The sequence below is a fragment of the Abrus precatorius genome, unplaced genomic scaffold (genome assembly GCF_003935025.1).
Source record: "Abrus precatorius isolate BTA unplaced genomic scaffold, Abrus_2018 Scaffold1, whole genome shotgun sequence".
Classification (NCBI taxonomy): Eukaryota; Viridiplantae; Streptophyta; class Magnoliopsida; order Fabales; family Fabaceae; genus Abrus; species Abrus precatorius.
Window position 1 is genome coordinate 1,315,337 of NW_020874291.1, and position 20,010 is coordinate 1,335,346.

Below are 20,010 nucleotides of genomic sequence, written 5' to 3' on the forward strand. Positions count from 1 at the left end.
AGGGTTAAGGTTCCTTAAATATCCCTCCAAACCTGCGCATTCTCGCTTGAGTGAGCTCTACACGAGACCTTTCTCGCTTGGGCAAGACAACCAGATAGCGGGACTACTCATTTTTCTGCTACTTTTACTTGATCGAGAACATTTTTGCCTAAGCGAGAGGCAATCTCGGCTGAGCGAGAATGGGTCTAGAGACTTTCCTGTTTGCCTGTGACTCCTCGCCTGGGCGAGAGTACAGATGGGTCAACCTTATTCTATCTCGTTTGAGTGAGAATGCTCTAGAATGCCTTCTTTTTTTAAAAAAAAAATCTATCTTGTTTGAGCGAAACCTATCTCGCTTGAGTGAGAAATCTTGTAACAAAATTCTTATTTTCTCATAAAAGGACAACAAAATTGAGAGTATTACACATAAACCAAACCTATTACATAGGACAAGCCAACCCAAATGATCTAGGTAGCTTGTTTTCTCTGGCTTTTCTAATAGATACAATCAAAATAAAATTATTTGAAGAAAAATATCTTTATTATCCTTTTCTAATGCTTTTCATTTTGTGAAATAATTTTAAAAAATATATTAAAAATTTGACTTAAAATTTTTTTGCCCATAACGTCTGTTTAATTTGGAAGTAATAAAAAAAAAATAACTATAATTTTGTCAAACTTGACTTCTAAAGTTGAACAACATCATTAAAGAAAATTAAAATGAACACTCTATCTACATTTTATCAACTTTTCTCATTTTCTAATTAGAATTTCTGTAGTTTTAAAATATATATTATTTTTTCCTAATCTTGAGGTAATTACTATTCAGTACTCTGGAAAATTTATGTATTTTCATAATTAGTATAATTATCTATATGAGCCCATTCACATATAAACCGATATAATTTTTAATTATATATGGTGTCATATTCAATATAATTTTTAATTGTTTAATTAACAAATCTATTTAAACAATGCATTGGTTAGTGAGGTTAAACACAAATAATTGAGTCTTAAAACTTCATTCAAAAACATCTAATATAGATGGAAAATGTGTGGGATGAGGTGAGTGTATGATCAAAATAATTTAGATTAATCATAAAAACCAAGGGCAAGAAAGGTGAAATTCTAAACTCAAAATAATTAACTTGAACAAAGCAATGTGATATGCACTTGTTCAAAAATCTAGGTTTAACTTATTCCAAAAAGTTATCTTATAAGAGAAGAATTATCTAAGACTTTACAAGAAGTATTTTGACTTCTTTTTAACTAACATAAGATATCTTAATACATTTTATTTACTCGCAAAACTAAATATTTGGTGCGTGAATTAGCAGCCAACATCCAAACTAGATAGATTACAGGGTCTCAACAAGATTGGATGTATTTGAATAAGTTCAATATTTAAATTAAATAAGTTTTTGATATCATGTTAGAAAAATATTTTATGTACCGTGTGAATCTTGAATAGCCTATAAACATGTTTAAGTGAGAAATTATAAGCTTTTAATTAACGTAGAAATGTGCATAAAGGAGAGCAACATAATTTCTATAAATTATTGTTTTATTGCTCAAAGTCCTATATCAAATAAGAGTTGAGACTAATGGTAGTTTATAAACACACATCTTTTCTAACCTACTTAATAAGATGTTTTAAAAAAAATTATGAGGTCCACTAGTGTTAAATCACACAATACGTCAAATGTAATGAACCCAACGATTCTCGCAATAAATGTATAGGCATAACAGGTCTATTAAAAGAATGGCAAAATAGAAAAATCTTATTTACTAAGTCTATGTTTGAGAATTAGATTTAGAAAGAGAAGAAAGGGGAGAGAATCGATTAGAAGGGGTTTAATCTTATTTGGAAGTTGCTTAATTAAGAGGAGAAGGTTTTGGAGGATCTTTAAATCCTCTAAAAGCTTATTTTTTGAGTTTTCTCTTTTTCACTCTTTCATATTATTTTATAAATAAGATTTTAGCTTTTTTTAAAAAAAATAATTTTTCAAGTAATAATTTTTTTAAAAAAACTTTAAAAAAATAAAAAATATTAATTTTAAAATAATTTATATAATTAAACCTCCCTAACACCCTTCCTTCTCAATATTAAACATCCAAACAACGAAAGAATTTAATCTCCTTCTCCCTCCTTCTTCCTTCAAACCCTTCTCCTTCCTCTTTTTCTAAACTCTCAAACAAAGCTTTAAGAAAAAAACTTATAATTAAGGTTCATATAAACCTACAAGATAAAATATAGGGCACAAATTAAAAAATTTTAGTCCAAATTAAATATTTTTTTAACCAAATACGATAGATTCCAATATTACTTCATAGAAAAAGTTAAATTTCAATTGTTTTTAGCATTTTTAACACAACAAATTAAATATAATTTTTTGCACATGATCTAAACCTATTGCATGCAACAAGCCAACCCAGATTATCTAGGTAGCCTGTTTTGTCCATTTTTACGAAAAGATACAACCAAAAAAAAATTATTTGAAGAAAATCTATTTATTATTCTTACCTAATCCCTATGCCTTTGTAAAAAAATTTAAAAAGATAATATATTAAAAAAAATTGACTAAAAATAAAAAAATAATTTTTGGCCATAAAATCTGTTTAAATTTGGAAGTAATAAAAAAAATAACCATAATGTTGTTAAAATATCATTAAAAAAAATAAAATAAACACTGTATCTACATTCTATCAACTTTTCTCATTTTCTAATTAGAAATTTTCATAATTAGTTTAATTATCTTCATGAGTGGATTCATATATGAACAAATACTTCAATGCTAACATTATCAAAATTGAAAGCCACAAGTTAAAAAGAACAACCGACCAATTGTTTAACTAACTCCCCAAGCAAATGACTTTAGTAAAATAACGTTTGAACAAAAAAATAAGAAATGTTGCATAAATGGATAAGTTTGAGCATGTAAGGAAAATAAAAATTAATTACAGCCTAAGAAATAAAGGAAAGAAAATTATTATGCACCTACCCTTTATCACACAACAAATTAGAATGACAGCTATAAATTCAATCAAGTTTCTTAGGGGTCATCACAACTTGAAATTCCAAAGAAGATAGAAACACATTGCAGGCAAAATGGTGAAAATGATGAATGTTATTGTGGCTGTAATGACTTTATGTTTGATGCTATCAACATTTTCTACAGGCCAAATTGATGAGATCACATGCGATGAGGCTATATCGTTATTGCAACCTTGTAAACCATATTTGGTTGGTTCTGCAGAAATATCAGGTCAGTGTTGTGAAGGAGCAAACACTGTTTTTCTAAGGGCAAGCACCACTCAAAATCGAAGGGATGTGTGCAATTGCCTTAAGATCGCTGCTTCCAAAAATGGCGTCAAGCCTGACAGAGCAAAACAACTCCCTCAACTTTGTAAAATTGATCTTCCAGTTCCTGTTGTACCATCAATCGATTGCAACACGTAAATCTCTATCCATCATTCTTCCCTTTTACCTTCACACATGCATTCACATTTATCCATAATTTTATACTTATTCTTAACTTTTTTCTTATTGTGTACAGGGTTCCATGATATTTTTACGGGTATGGATCACAACATAGCTTGAGCAGCAATAACAACGTCCAACAAATAAATATATGTAATACACAATAAATTAGCAACTATGTATTTCTTTGCTAAATAATGAGTGGAATATTTCTTCCATTGAGTTTTCCTATGCAATTTTCTTTCAAACTTTATACGTCCTACTTTGACTGCAGTTTTGTTATACTACAGTATAACGGTTCACAATCATACTATTATACAGTAAAAAAAATATGGGCATTGCATTATTTGCCAGTATTTTGATTACCTATACATATACTATGTATATGAATTTTGCAATGCACAAAATGGTTAATCCCATCAAATGTGATACAAATAAAAATAGTACAACTTTGTTTAATTTAAAATTCAATTTCAATGAGACTAAGTATTAAAATCTCCAAGAAATTTTTGCTATAAGATCCAGTTGAGTACAAAATAATATATGATACCAAAATATCAACATTAATATCTAAATGTCACTAATATTATAATGCAACAATGCTATAACAATAAGATCTCAACTCTGTGGTAATGTATTCATTGTGAATCTTAAATTCACAATTTATCTTGTCTATTTTAATCTAAGCATTATCACTTTTTTCTATAACTTTACTAAAATCTCACTTTAATTTGAATATTAAATAAAATACTCATTTTATTTATTTTTTTTACTTTTATTTTATAAATAAAAAGCCAAAATAAATATTATGTTGTAAAGTTGGAGATTAAGGTAAGATTCTTGTAAAATTAAAGACAAAAATTATAAATGTTTAAATTTAAAGACTAAACTGAATATTTACTCATATATCTTTCTTGTAAAAAATCCAAACTCGATAAATATATTACTTGTACATGTAAACTAGTGAAGTAGTTCCAAAATAAACATATATAGTACAATATACAAAAGATTAAAACGATACAAAAGAATAATTTCATAAGTAATGACATACTTTCCATCCAAAACTAAAGAAATTATAAGTACTCAATTGGCATTTTATAGCTCAAAACTTCTTTATGTCATATAAGATATTAACCCCTAAAGGAATTTCACAAATAAGACAAACCATATCTTATAAATTATAACAATAATATTAATAAATCCAACACGAGTAAGATCAAAATTTATAATATTTTCAATAAATGGGATCATATCTTTTTTTGAAGCTAACTTACTCAAAACTATTACAACATAAACAACGAAAAAATATAGTTAATATAAAATTGGATTAGCGACAAATATAGTGCAAGCATATAAAATCTTCAGAAAATTGACAATTGTCCAAAATTAACAACTGCATTTTGTGGTCCAAAACTTAGGACTCTAATGTTCTGTTATCTTTCATTGATTATTAATTGTCAATTAATTCCCTATATTTTTCACAAACAGTTATATGTTATCTAAATGGATTGCCGCAACTCGAAAAGAAAAATAGTGTTTATAAGTGACTTGAAAGAAATTTTCCCACCAAGAAAATGGCTTATTTTTAATGGATGTTTTATAAGGTTGATATTTACCTCAAATTTCATTCGAGAATCAATTAATGTCATTGTTGAAGGCTTAAGGTGTATTGTAAAATAACAATTAATATCATTTTTACTTGCAATGAGTTGAATCCAAAACTTGGATGATGATAATAATAAAGAAATACATATGATTACTTAATAAGTATATTTGTTTCAGGGTGAATTTTATAAATTTATAAAGGAAAGCAAACGTCAATTTTGATCGATAGTGGTTCTGGAATCTTTAAATCGTTGATGTTGTGACAATTATTGTTTTGCATCAGAATAGTGATACTCAGTGAAATGAAATGATTTATTAATATGTGGAAATATTTTATATATTAAAAATATGTAAAAAAACAAAGCATATTTTTCTTATTGTTAGTTCTATGATTTTTTTTTTGGTTCTACAAAATTCTATAATTAATAAATCTTTCTAAAGACTTGTGTAAAAAAATTGCTTCCCCTAAATCTGACAAATTAGTAAGAATAACCATGTGTATCGGCTACTTGGAAAATCCATAGGCTTATTTCTTTGGAATTAAATTTGTCTTGATTTTAACAAGTGATGGGTGTAAATTATACTTAAAGTAAGTGTATTTGTCACATCTATTTATTTATTATAAGAAAGATTGATACTTTTATATTTATGTAGCAAACTTTAATGTTTTTTTCTGAAAATAAAAAAATTTAAATGTGTGTGTTTTCAAGTTATTATAAATTTTTTTACATTTGATAAATCACAATCAATAATTTAGAAATAGTTGGAACACTTTAGTATTCTAAATACAATTGATATTCTAGAATTGCAAATCAAATCAATGATATATATATATATATATATATATATATATATTACAATTAACATTATTTTAATCAATTAAATTGGGAATAATTAAATATTTTAAAATTAAATAATAACAAAATAATATAGAAAAGATAAATATTAATACAATTACATTAAACGATAATAATTATGAAATTTTGGAAAATATTAAAGACATAACCAAATGCGCAAAGTCAAGTTAAATAAAATTAAAGTAGAATTTAAATAAAACAAATTTAAATTATTAAGTAATTTTGGATATAAGCTCTTTACATTAATTGAGATTGTAGTTTGTTTATGGTGCAAAATATTTCTAATGAAGAGACATGGATAATATTTATAGTCATTGTTATTCATTTTCTTAGGACGCTTTGTGGAAGAAAAAAATATAAAAATATGCATGAACTCAAAATTATTGATATTGTAATAATTATTAAGTTAATATTTTTTAGAAAATATACTTATACAGTGACCCATTGTGTTTGATACATTTTCATCCTAGAGACCTAAACTCGCCTTTCTTCATTATATGTGACAAGGGCACCAACAAAATAAACGAAAGAAGTATGTTACTATTTAAACACATTCATGTATAATAGAATATTAAATTAGATGCTTACTTGTTAAAAATGTTTAAGCATATGTGGTCGATTCTTAAGCTATCTACGAGTGGATTCAGATAGTACAATGTCTCATTACAGATATTGATAGCCATTAGTACTCAATGTCTCCTAACATTAGTGAATACCTTTAAGTTAATTACAAGAATAAAAAATATAGTAAAAATAGGAGTCAAATATCCATGGCAATAAAAAACTCACTGAACATTATATGGTGTGAGTTTCAATTTTGATAATGTTAGCATGAAAGTATTGGTTCATACGTGAATGTAGTCATGTAGATAATTAAACTAATTACGAAAAGAGATAAATTTCTGAGTACGTGAAGTCGTGAATAGTAATAATTAACTCAAGATTAGGAAAAATAATATAAATTTTAAAACTACAAAACTTCTAACTAGAAAATGAGAAAAATTGATAAAATGTAGATAGAGTGTTCATTTTAATTTTCTTTAATGATGTTGTTCAACTTTAGAAGTCAAGTTTTACAACGTTATAGTTATTTTTTCATATTACTTCCAAATTTAAACAGATGTTATGGCCATATTTTTCTGTTTTACTCAACTTTTTAATATATTACTTTTTCAAATTATTTTACCAAATAATTTGAAAAATTAATATATTAAAAAATTATTATATATTTCTTATATTCCGCTGCTCTGTTTTTTTATTTCTTTCATTCTCCCTTGATGTTTTTCTTCTTTAATTTCTCCTTTATATTCCTTATTCTTGTTTCCACAATAATTTGTCTATTTTTTCTTTCATCTTCATTTTCTTTCTGTATTTCTTTTAAGAAATTTAGTGGTTATCATTTAGAATATGTTTTTTTTTTCAAAATTAAGATATCTTTTCAAATTCTTGTCAGAATTATTAATTATTAAGATTAGGATTAGTTTCTCACTCCAAATCGACTTACTTAGATTTTTATCCCTCCAAATTTTTCCATTCCAGATGTCATTAATACTTAAACTCTTGTAAGGATTCAATAAGATAAAGTTTAGGTGCAACTAAGATTATCCCTTGCAAATATATAATACATCAAATTCCTAGATCTTGGATTTCTTGAGTTTGATTCTTGTATATAGGATTTCTTAACCGATGATATTAATTATATCAACAAGAGCACTTATTGAAATATCCTCCAACATATATATAAACACATCATACCGTAGCTTCGAAAACATAGTTTCCAATCCTAAGTTTCCGCAGCCTTAAACTCATCAATACCATATCCAACCATATGGCTCCATCAAAATTAAAGAAAACGAGAAAACCCACTTTCAAGAATGCGTCCTCTCCGACAACCGCCATAAAATCACTTCCAAAAGACATGTTGGTAGAGGTGGTTGCAAGGGTAGCTTCTCTATGATGATAAGAGCTTGAAATATCTCTTTTGATCACTTCCAAAAGACATGCGTCCTCTCTGATTCATAGTGTATAGTGACCACAAGAACTTGAAAAATCTCTTTGATCAAAATGAATTGAATATGCGTTAAAGAAGGTGGATGGAATTCTTGAAGGATTATAAGTTTGAATTACAGTATCATCCTGGAAAAGAGAATGTAGTTGCAGATGCACTTAGTAGAAAATTTTTACATTCAACATTGTGAATACCCAATTTTATCCGAGTCCCTTTCAAAAATAAATTTCAAAATAAAAAAATTAAGTATAATTCTATTTTTTAAGAGGTTAAGAAAATAGAAAAAAAATAATTTAAATTCAAATTTTTAATTTTAAATTTAAAATTAGATTTAGAAATGGTCAAAGTAATTTGTAGATTTTTTATTGGTCATCAAAAAATAAGGGATCTTTTATTAAAGATAAATAAATAAGTAAATAGGATCTAGAGTTTTAGAAAATGCCTATAAATAAGAAGTTTATGTCTTTAGAGAGGGGACTTTGGAGGTGGACACCTTTTATTTTTATGAGATCTCTTTGAGAGAGAATTCTAGAAAGAGCCTAGGAAACAAAGAGCAAAAGAAGGACAGGAGATCAGAGAAAACAATCTAGCAGCTCCAAAAATCCTAAAACACATCTTGAGACCATTTACAAAGAACAAATCGAAGAAGGAGAGATCCAACCATGAGAGGAAAAAAAAAAAACTTTCATCAAGTAAGTGTTCTTCATTTCTTTGATTTGTTTCTCATCCTCCCTTTGTCTAATAAAATTTTTTCTGCTTTTTATCTAATAAAAATCCTCTTTCTTTATTTATTTATTATCCTTCCTATATTTATTAAGGATTCTCCTTCTTTGTTTATTTTTTATACGTTCTTCTCTTTTTCTTCATGATTTAACCTTTTTTGCAAGTGTAATAAATAAATAAAAAGAGAAGATTTAATAAAATTTCATTTTTTTTATAAATTCTAATAATTTTTCTAATCCTAAATTACTTCTCACTCAGTCAAACCCTACAAAAAAAATAAAAAATCTAAATTGATAAAAATTAATTATTTTTTTCACTAAATCTAAGTATTACCTTTTTGCAAACCCTAAAAATAAACTATTTTCTTTTCTAACTAATATTTTTTTTTGCAAACCCTAAAAAGAATATTTGTTTTTCTAACCCAAAATCATTCATTTTTTTTCAACCCTAACAATTTTGCAAATTATAAAAATTTAATTTTTCTAAATCTTAAAAATTCTTTCTTTTCATAAATTCTAAAAACCCTAATTTCTTTGCATATCCTAACCTTAAAAAAAACTTAATTCCTAAATCGAATAAGAGTTATTTCCTCATCATTTTTGTTTGCTCTTGTATTTGTTTATTTGTTCTGTATGTCTCTCGTTTGTTTCTTTTTTGCGTGCAAAAATCTCATATTAAAAGGTACATCAATTTTTCATTATTAAAAAAAAGGAGACTTTTGAATCCACGCAACGGCCAAGTAATTTTGATAGAGTGGAGGATCCACCTTCAACATTGCTTGAATCGTAAGGGTTTAGAGTAGCCGTGTGCTAACTTGAACCCTGTGCAGGAGTGGATTTAATTAAAAAAATAATAAAAAAAATCAAGTTTTTTCAAAAAATAAAAAAGACAGAAAATCTTTGAAACTTATCCAAAATACAATTTCTGAAAAAGAACTACGTGGTAGCTTTGATTCCTACGTTACACACGGAGGATACGTAGGAGCGAGAACCTGACCTGTCAAGTCCAATTTTTTTTTAATTTTTTTTTAGGTTCAAAATATTTTTAAAATTGTTTTAAACTTAGATTAATTTTTAGCACATTTTGTTTATAAAAATAAAAAATGAAATTTTTATTTTAACTTTAAAAAAATTTATTTCACTCTAAAAGAAACTAATTAATATTTTTTTTACTATTTTCAAATTTGTTATTATTATTATTTTTAGATTTATTTCTAATTTTTACAAATTTTTTGAGAGATGTTAAATTTATTTTTTAAAAATGAGGAAATACAATAAAAATTATTTGATTTAAAGGAATGAGTTATTTATAAAAATATTATTCTTTTTTTTTCATTTTTTGTATTAAAGAAATATACAGTAAAAAAACTTATCTTAACACTTTATTTTTTATTTTCTATTTTTAAAATAAAATAAAATTTTCGTTTTTAATTTTTTTAAAAAAAGTGCTAGAAATTAATCTTAGTTTAAAACAATTTTAAAAATATTTTGAAACTGAAAAAAAAATTAGACTTGACAGGTCAGATTCCCGGTCCTACGTATACTCTGTGTGTAACGTAGGAATCAAAGCTACCACGTAGTTCTTTTTCAAAAATTGTATTTTGGATAAGTTTCAAAGATTTTCACTCCTGCACAGGGTTCAAGTTAGCACACGGCTATTCAATAAACTCTTACGATTCAAGCAACGTTGAAAGTGGATCCTCCACTCTATCAAAATTACTTGGCCGTTGCGTGGATTCAAAAGACTCCCTTTTTTTAATAATGAAAAATTGATGTACCTTTTAATATGAGATTTTTGGACGCAAAAAAGAAACAAACGAGAGACATACAGAACAAATAAATAAATACAAAAGCAAACAAAAATGATGAGGAAATAACTCTTATTCGATTTAGAAATTAAGTTTTTTTTAAGGTTTAAATATGCAAAGAAATTAGGGTTTTTAGAATTTATGAAAAGAAAGAATTTTTAAGATTTAGAAAAATTAAATTTTTATAATTTGCAAAATTGTTAGGGTTGAAAAAAATGGTTTGTTTTAGACCTTGCAAAAAATTGAATGATTTTGGGTTAGAAAAATAAATATTCTTTTTAGGGTTTGCAAAAAAAAAAAATTAGTTAGAAAAGAAAATAGTTTATTTTTAGGGTTTGCAAAAAGGTAATACTTAGATTTAGTGAAAAATATAATTAATTTTTACGAATTTATATTTTTTTTTGTAGGGTTTGACTGAGTGAGAAGTAATTTAGGATTAGAAAAATTATTAGAATTTATAAAAAAAAATAAAATTTTATTAAATTTTCTCTTTTTATTTATTTATTACACTTGCAAAAAAGGTTAAATTATGAAGAAGAAGAGAAGAACGTATAAAAAATAAACAAAAAAGGAGAATCCTTAATAAATATAGGAAGGATGATAAATGAATAAAGAAGGAGGATTTTTATTAGATAAAAAGAAATGAAAAACACTTACTTGATGAAAGTTTTTCTTTTTCCTCTCATGGTTGGATCTCTCCTTCTTTGATTTGTTCTTTGTAAACGGTCTCGAGATGTGTTTTAGGATTTTTGGAGCTACTAGATTGTTTTCTCTGATCTCCTGTCCTTCTTTTGCTCTTTGTTTCCTAGGCTCTCTATAGAATTCTCTCTCAAAGAGGTTTCATAAAAATAAAAGGTGTCCACCTCCAAAGTCCCCTCTCTAAAGACATAAACTTCCTATTTATAGGCATTTTCTAAAACCCTAGATCCTATTTATTTATTTATTTATCTTTAATAAAAGATCTCTTATTTTTCGATGACCAATAAAAAATCTACAAACTACTTTGACCATTTCTAAATCTAATTTTAAATTTAAAATTGAAAATTTGAATTTAAATTAGTTTTTTTTTCTATTTTCTTAACCTCTTAAAAAATATAATTATACTTAATTTTTTTATTTTGAAATTTATTTTTGAAAGGGACTCGGATAAAATTGGGTATTCATAGTTACCCCTCTTTAATTATTTTTTACTAAATAATATGAATAATAAAATTTTCATATTATTATAGTAAGAAATAAGTAAAGAAGTGAATTAATTTTATCTATGGTCCTATGTAACACAAGTATTGTATACGAGCCAGGTTTTGTGAAGGAAAACCAGTCAGGTTCTTAGTCTGTGATATAAAGAAAGCACAAGAACCTATAAGGAGAAGCAAGCACCACAATTTGAGATTAGTTGACATTAAAGCTCACAAGATAAAATAGATACATGGACCTGTAGAATGCGATAGCAATGAATATATGAGATGGGTATTTACAGAAGTCTGTGAGGTGAAGAATGCATAAGAACCTATGAGAAAAAGTAAATACAAGAGCTTGAGATTAGTTGTCATTGTAGCTAATAAGATGAGATAGGCACATGAGTTTGTGAAATGGGACAGCTATGGGACCTATGAGATATGTAGGTACAGAAGTCTGTGAGATAGAGAATGCATAAGAATTTATGAGAAGAAGCAAGTACCAGAGTTTTAAGATTAGTTAACATCAGAGCTTATAAGATGAGATAGACTTATAGACCCTTAAAATGAGATAGGCATGGGACTTATGGAATGGAGTAGGCAAATGGTCCTTCATGGTGAACAAATATAGGCATAACAAGCTTATGAGGCTTTGAGGTGAGTAGCAACTAGAGCTATTAAGAATTAATAAGCACAAGGTACTATGGAATGAAATAGACACAAAAACCTTTCAAAGGTTAAAAAAACAGTTATGAGATGGAACCAATAAGACGATCTTTGAACCATGAGTAAATGGTGGCCTTAATAGGAAGTGGGCACAAGGACTTGAACAACATGAACAAAGGCTTATGAGATGTGACTAGTAAGATGATCTTTGAACTAAGAGTCATTGGTGTGCTTGATAGGAAGTAGGCACAAGGACTTGAACGACAAGAAATCTTATGATGCAATAAGTGTGTTTATAAAATGAAATTGACATGAACGTTTATCATATGCAACAAGTATAATGAAGCTAAAACCATGGGGCTGAGAGATCAAGATTATCTGAGCACTATGAAAGGCAATCCTAGTTGAATTAATTGATGCATGATGATATCGATAGTGCAAGATGTCAAGATGATGCAAAATGCAAAATGAATATTAACAAATTATTTTTATTTTGAAATAGTTTGAAACAGATCCTCTTTACAAAGTCATGCACCCTATAAATCAAATATAAATAGTTATGATGATGTTCAAAGTGATGCAAAACAAATTATTTCCATTTTCAAATAGTTTGAAGCCTATCATCCTTACATAGTCATGCACCCTATGAATCAAACATGAGTAAGAACTTGTAATTTCTTTGCTTGGTTTCTGACTAAAGACTTGGCCAATGTGCTTTGAGATTAACTTCTGCTAATATTTTGTGAGCTGAAATGATGATATGCTTATTTTTTCATGTTATATTTATTGATAATTCAATGAACTTCTTATGACTCGAAACACATCAAAATAATTGCAATGTTCTTTTTTTTTTTTTTTGTGGACACATGTTTCCCTTTAATATATGTTTATCAAGATGTAAAATAAATTAATGGTAAAACAAAGAAAATCAATAATTTATTTAAGAGAGAGATGAAACACATTGCAAAGAGGGTAATGTATAGCGGGTGAGAATGAAATGCATATAGTTTGAAGTGGATGGAATCAAAATGAATGACTACAATGATACTGGGGTAATTTTTTTTTTGAACAATGCTAATTGCACATGTTAATAATATTGACCACTCGTTAACAAGCTTAGAAGTAGGTTAACCAAACTTGAAGCCTTGTTAATTATCCAGTTTGAAGTCAAGCACTTCAATTGGCTCTCTTTTGCCTCGGTTTGCATTCATGTCATTTCATTCTTTTCATCTCAAAATTATTAATTATCCCATTTTGAAAAGCTTGGAATATCATTTATCCGAATTTAGGGTTTGACACTTATCGATTGCCCCTATTTGAATATATCATGCCAATTGTCCCAGATTAAGGATTTCAACACATCCATTGATCCAATTTAAGCTTTTATCATGCTTTTCATTTATGATCCCTTCTGGTAACTTTTTTTATTTCATGAAACCTTACTTTTCTTTTTCTTATTTCTTTTTGGTAAATCTAGCAGTCAAGTATCTCTTTTTTCTTTTGCGCTGACTTTTGCCTAGGTTGCTCTTTTGAGTTTTCAACCTAGCAGACATCTTATTTTTTTTTAATTTGCATTTAAGATCTAACCTTTTTTTGTTTTTATTTCATGAAACTTTTTTTCTTTTTCCTTTTTAGTATTTTTCAAATCTAACAATCGAATCTTTCCCCTTTTTTTTCCATCCTTTTTTTTTTTGTTTTTTTTTGTTTGCATCTTTATTTTTCTTTTTAAAGAGATCTCAACTATCATATCTGGGAAAAGTAAAGTCTAATCAGGAAATCCTTGTGGTATGACATTCCATCTAAGGACTCAGTTCAAATTAATGAAGTAAAGCTGAATAGGCATTGATGAGATATCTAAAAAGAATCAATTTACTCTATTTCTTTAGAGATCGTTGTGGCTTTAAAATCCTAGTCATTTTTACCTTTGGTTGGTTGATATCCCTCTTCATCTCTTGATTATGGTATTCTAACTCATTGATCATGTCCAATTAGGAACGTTTAATGTAAGAATATAAGATTTGAAATTGATTTATATATATATATATATATATATATATTTACAAAAGATAGGAATTGGTGGTGAAAAGACTTATATGTTTATTTTTTATTTAAAGAAGTTCCCTAAATTCTAACACTAGAAGTATGCTTCCTCTTAGGTTAGAAAGTGGTCAACTCTCATTCTAAAAGAGCATTCACTCCTCAGTAGATGAGGTCTATCTACTAGCAATGTGTAGAACATCACATATTTTCAATCAAAAGACTATTGTTCATGAATGGATATTTCTCATTTGCTTGTATAACATTGAACAACTTTAAATATTTTTACTGTAAAAGTAAATTTTTAAAAAATAATTAGAACTGTGTAGAGCATTCACTTGTTGTACATAGATGTTTATGATACCGATTAGTTATGCTGCTCTGTAGGAAGTCATCTCCAATGTTGCATTTATTATTTTGAAGAACTATAACTAATGTTTTATATGAATGTAATTATGTTGATAGGTGAAATGGTAATTTGAGTTTCCCAATAAATAGTGTTGTGTAATGCGGGGAACTTACTAACCATTTTGTCCTTTGTATTACTGTAAAAGGATATCTAAATATTTAAGAAAGTTTATCTTAAGTACTTTATGCAGTGACGAAATTCTGAAATGTGTTATTTAAAATTTGCTTGTTAAAGTTTATTTTTGCAATTAATGGTTTAGTACATTGTTATTACGTATGAGGGGAAGATTATATATATATATATATATATATATATAAACACTAATTCTCTAATTGAGGATTTATAAAGTAGAGTGTTACAAGAATGCTCTAGAACGCCCTCTTTTCTTTTTTTTAAAAAAAAAAGCCTCTATCTCGTTTGAGCAAACCGAAATTCTTATTTTCCCATAAAAGAACAACAAAATTGAGGGTATTACACATAACCCAAACCTATTACATACAACAAGCCAACCAAAATGATCTAGGTAAATTGTTTTCTCTAGCTTTTCTAATAGATACAATCAAAATAAAATTATTTGAAGAAAAATATCTTTATTTTCCTTTTCTAATGCTTTTCATTTTGTGAAATAATTTAAAAAAAAATAATATATTAAAAAATTGACTGAAAAAAGTTTGCCCATAACATATGTTTCAATTTGGAAGTAATAAGAAAATAACTATAATTTTGTCAAACTTGACTTCTAAAGTTGAACAACATCATTAAAGAAAATTAAAATGAACACTATCTACATTTTATCAACTTTTCTCATTTTCTAATTAAAATTTCTGTAGTTTTAAAATATATTTTTTTTTTCCTAATCTTGAGTTAATTACTATTCACGTACTCTGAAAAATTTATCTATTTTGATAATTAGTGTAATTATCTACATGAGCCCATTCACATAAAAACCAATATAATTTTTAATAATTTATGGTGTCATATTCAATATAATTTTTAATGGTTTAATTAACGTATCTATTTAAACAATGCATTGATTAGTGAGGTTAAACACAAATAATTGAGTCTTAAAACTTCATTCAAAAACATCTAATATAGATGGAAATGTGTGGGATGAGGTGAGTGTATGATCAAAATAATTTAGATTAATCATAAAAACCAAAAGCAAGAAAGGCGAAGTTCTAAACTCAAAATAATTAACTTGAACAAAGCAATGTGATATGCACTTGTTCAAAAATCTAGGTTTAACTTATTCCAAAAAGTTATTTTATAAGAGAAGAATTATCTAAGACCTTACGAGAAGTATTTTAACTTATTTCTAACTAACATGAGATATCTTAACACATTTTATTTACTTTAGAACTAAATATTTGGTGCGTGAATTGGCAGCCAACATCCAAACTAGATAGATTACAGGGTCTCAACAAGATTGGATATATTTGAATAGGTTCAATATTTAAATTAAATAAGTTTTTATATCAGGTTAGAAAAATATTTTATGCACCGTGTGAATCTTGAATAGCCTATAAAACATGTTTAAGTGAAAAATTATAAGCTTTTAAAAAATAATAATTTTAATTTTAAAATTATTTATATAATTAAATCTCTTTATCACCCTTCTTTCTCAATATTAAACATTCAAATTTAACCTCCTTCCTCCTCCCTTTCTCTACTTCTCCCTTCAAACCCTTCCTTTTCCTCTCTCTCCAAACTCTCAAATAAAACTTTACGCAAAAAACTTACAAACAAAGTTCACATGAATCTACAAGATAAAATATAGGGCACAAATTTAAAAATTTTAGTCCAAATTAAATAATTTTTTTAAATTAATTATATATGAACAAATACTTCAATGCTAACATTATCAAAATTGAAACCCACAAGTTAAAAAGAACAACCGACCAATTGTTTAACAAACTCAAGCATATGACTTTACTAAAATAACGTTTGAACAAAAAAATAAGAAATGTTGCAAAAATGGATAAGTTTGAGCATGTAAGGAAAATAAAAATTAATTACAGCCAAACAAATAAAGGAAAGAAAATTATTATGCACCTACCCTTTATCACACAACAAATTAGAATGACAGCTATAAATTCAATCAAGCTTCTTAGGGGTCATCACAACTTGAAATTCCAAAGAAGATAGAAACACATTGGAAGCAAAATGGTGAAAATGATGAATGTTTTTGTGGCTGTAATGACTTTATGGTTGATGCTATCAACATTTTCTACAAGCCAAACTGATGAGATCACATGCGATGAGGCTATACCGTTATTCAAACCTTGTAAAGAATATTTGGTTGGTTCTGCAGAAATATCACCTCAGTGTTGTGAAGGAGCAAACACTGTTTATAAAAGGGCCAGCACCACTCAAAATCGAAGGGAATTGTGCAGTTGCCTTAAGAACGCTGCTTCCAAATATGGCGTCAAGCCTGACAAAGCAAAACAACTCCCTAAACTTTGTAAAATTGACCTTCCAGTTCCTGTTGACCCATCAATCGATTGCAACTCGTAAATCTCTATCCATCGTTCTTCCCTTTTACCTTCACACATGCATTCACATTTATCCATAATTTTATAACTATTCTTAACCTTTTTCTTATTGTGTACAGGGTTGCATGATATTTTTACGGGATCACGACATAGCTTGAGCAGCAATAACAACGTCCAACAAATAAATATATGTAATACACAATAAATTAGCAGCTATGTATTTCTTTGCTAAATAATGAGTGGAATATTTCTTCCATTGAGTTTTCCTATGCAATTTTCTTTCAAACTTTATACGTCCTACTTTGACTGTAGTTTTGTTATACTACAGTATAACGGTTCACAATCATACTATTATACAGTACAATGTCTCATTAGAGATGTTGATAATCACTAGTACTCAATGTCTCTTAACTTTAGTGAATACCTTTAAGTTAATTGCAAGAATAAAAAATATAGTGAAAATAAGAGTAAAATATCCGTGGCAATAAAAAAAACTCACCCAACATTATATGGTGTGAGTTTTAATTTTGATAATGTTAGCATGAAAGTATTGGTTCATATGTGACTGTAGTCATGTAAATAATTAAACTAATTACGAAAAGACATAAATTTCTTAGAGTACGTGAATAGTAATAATTAACTCAAGATTAGGAAAAAAATAATATATATTTTAAAACTACAAAACTTCTAACTAGAAAATGAGAAAAATTGATAAAATGTAGATAGAGTGTTCATTTTAATTTTCTTTAATGATGTTGTTCAACTTTAGAAGTCAAGTTTTACAACGTTATAGTTGTTTTTTTATATTACTTCCAAATTTAAACAGATGTTATGGCCAAATTTTTCTGTTTTACTCAATTTTTTAATATATTATTTTTTCAAATTATTTTACCAAAGGAAAGGCATTAGGAAAGAATAATAAAGATTTTTTTTCTTCAAATAATTTTATTTTGATTGTATCTGTTAGAAAAGCCAGACAAAACAAGCTACCTAGATCATTTGGGTTGACTTGTTGTATGCAGTAGGTTTAGGTTATGTACAAAACTTATATTTAATTTGGCCTCTAAAAAATATGCTAAAAATAATTAAAATTTAATTTTTTACATGTTTTTGCAAACTTAAGTAAAATAGATTTGATCATAGTAGGTTAAAAAAATTATTTTATTTGGGATAAAAATTTAAAGTTTATGCCGTAGGTTCATGTCAACCTAATTAAGGAGACCTTATTTAAGTTTTATACATTAGTAAACAAGATTTTTTTTATTTCTCCATTTTTTAGTAGACCTATTATGCCTATACATTGTTTTAGTAAAGTGATTTGCTTGGGAAGTATAAATTGTGAAGAGTTTGTGAATTCTAATTAAATGAGATTAATTGAAATAAAGTAACACATTTTAACCTGTGTCGGTCTTTATTGATCTATTATTAATATGTTTATTCAACTTTATAATAACCTGTTAAGTGGACTAAAAAATGTTTGTTAATTTTATAAAAAATTTAATTATCCTAAATTTTTTTAAAGCGAATTGTTTATTTGCCACTAATAAATAATTTTACTTTAAGAGAACCATTATTACATTTGATAATAGCATATATATATATATATATATATATATATATATTGAAATACCAATTTCCATTTATAAAATTTAAAAGAAAATTTGACTAGATATTAAACTCAACATTTAATATTTAGCCACAACCTCCTTTTATACTATTTGGTTGTAACAATAAACAATTAACTACAATGTATAACTTCACAAAGATTGAATATCATTATATATATATTAATGAAAATGAAAATAAAAAAGTTATCCACAGTTCTTTTTTAATCCTTTATAAGTTTCCAAATAAATATTAAGAGTTTAAATTTTTCTAAAGCGATCAAGATGCATGTTTGTAAAAATATTGACGAAATTGAAAACATTTATCAAAACTTCAAAACACATACAACAAATTGAAAAAAAAAAATTAATTTGCCAAATTTTAACATTCGATAGAAAGAGAAAGCAGGTACATGTGCCACTCTAATGTGTCTACATAAACAAAATGCAGAGAAGAAAAATTACATAAACTTGCTTTAAAATACAATTATTCACTGAAACTATACTAAGCAACACCGAATAAATTGTAAAAAAAGTTTAACTCATGATCCCATCGACAATATTCGCACGAGTGAAAATCATCATCATCATCTTCATCCAGTAATATCCATCGACCTTTCTTCAATCTCCATCCATTGCATATACTCTTATGACGACAAAGAGGGGATTGATTTCGCACTAATGCTCTATTTATCCATAAATGTTGTGCAAATTGTTCCACCTTTTTTCTACATGCTATGACACACATGGACTTCCTCAAAAAACGCATATGTTCAAGTCCTTTTCTTCTTAACTCATCATCTTCAGAGCATAATAATATCATACCATACATATATTTTGCTTCCATGTGACCCTTTTCAGCAGCCACCTTCAAGATTTCAAGATCACCCATATTTTCGTTTGGATGACAGAAGAATTCTATAAATCCATCTCTGCACACACATTCTATGTTTCCGCTTTGCTTGCAACGTTTTAAAAAGGACAATGCTTTGTCATTAGGAAACCATTGGATTAGTGGGAACTTGTCCAGAGAAACTTGTTGCCAAACTTAACTATCTTCGGAAGCATCAAGAAAATCCCAACAACACATTTTCATGCTGTGAAGGTCAGTGAAAGAATGAGAAGCTACCCTTGCAACCACCTCTACCAACATGTCTTTTGGAA

The 20,010-nt window shown here is 27.1% G+C and overlaps 2 protein-coding genes across 2 annotated transcripts; both read left to right on the forward strand.

Annotated features, from left to right (window-relative positions):
* Positions 1-3,088: 3,088 nt before the first annotated feature.
* LOC113857593 (non-specific lipid-transfer protein 1-like) lies at positions 3,089-3,546 on the forward strand. The gene is made up of 2 exons (XM_027489655.1): positions 3,089-3,435; positions 3,537-3,546. Exons 1-2 carry the CDS (start codon positions 3,089-3,091, stop codon positions 3,544-3,546), a joined length of 357 nt encoding a protein of 118 aa, XP_027345456.1.
* Positions 3,547-16,913: 13,367 nt separating this feature from the next.
* On the forward strand, positions 16,914-17,371 carry LOC113857598 (non-specific lipid-transfer protein 1-like). The gene is made up of 2 exons (XM_027489667.1): positions 16,914-17,260; positions 17,362-17,371. Exons 1-2 carry the CDS (start codon positions 16,914-16,916, stop codon positions 17,369-17,371), a joined length of 357 nt encoding a protein of 118 aa, XP_027345468.1.
* The last annotated feature ends 2,639 nt before the right edge of the window (positions 17,372-20,010 follow it).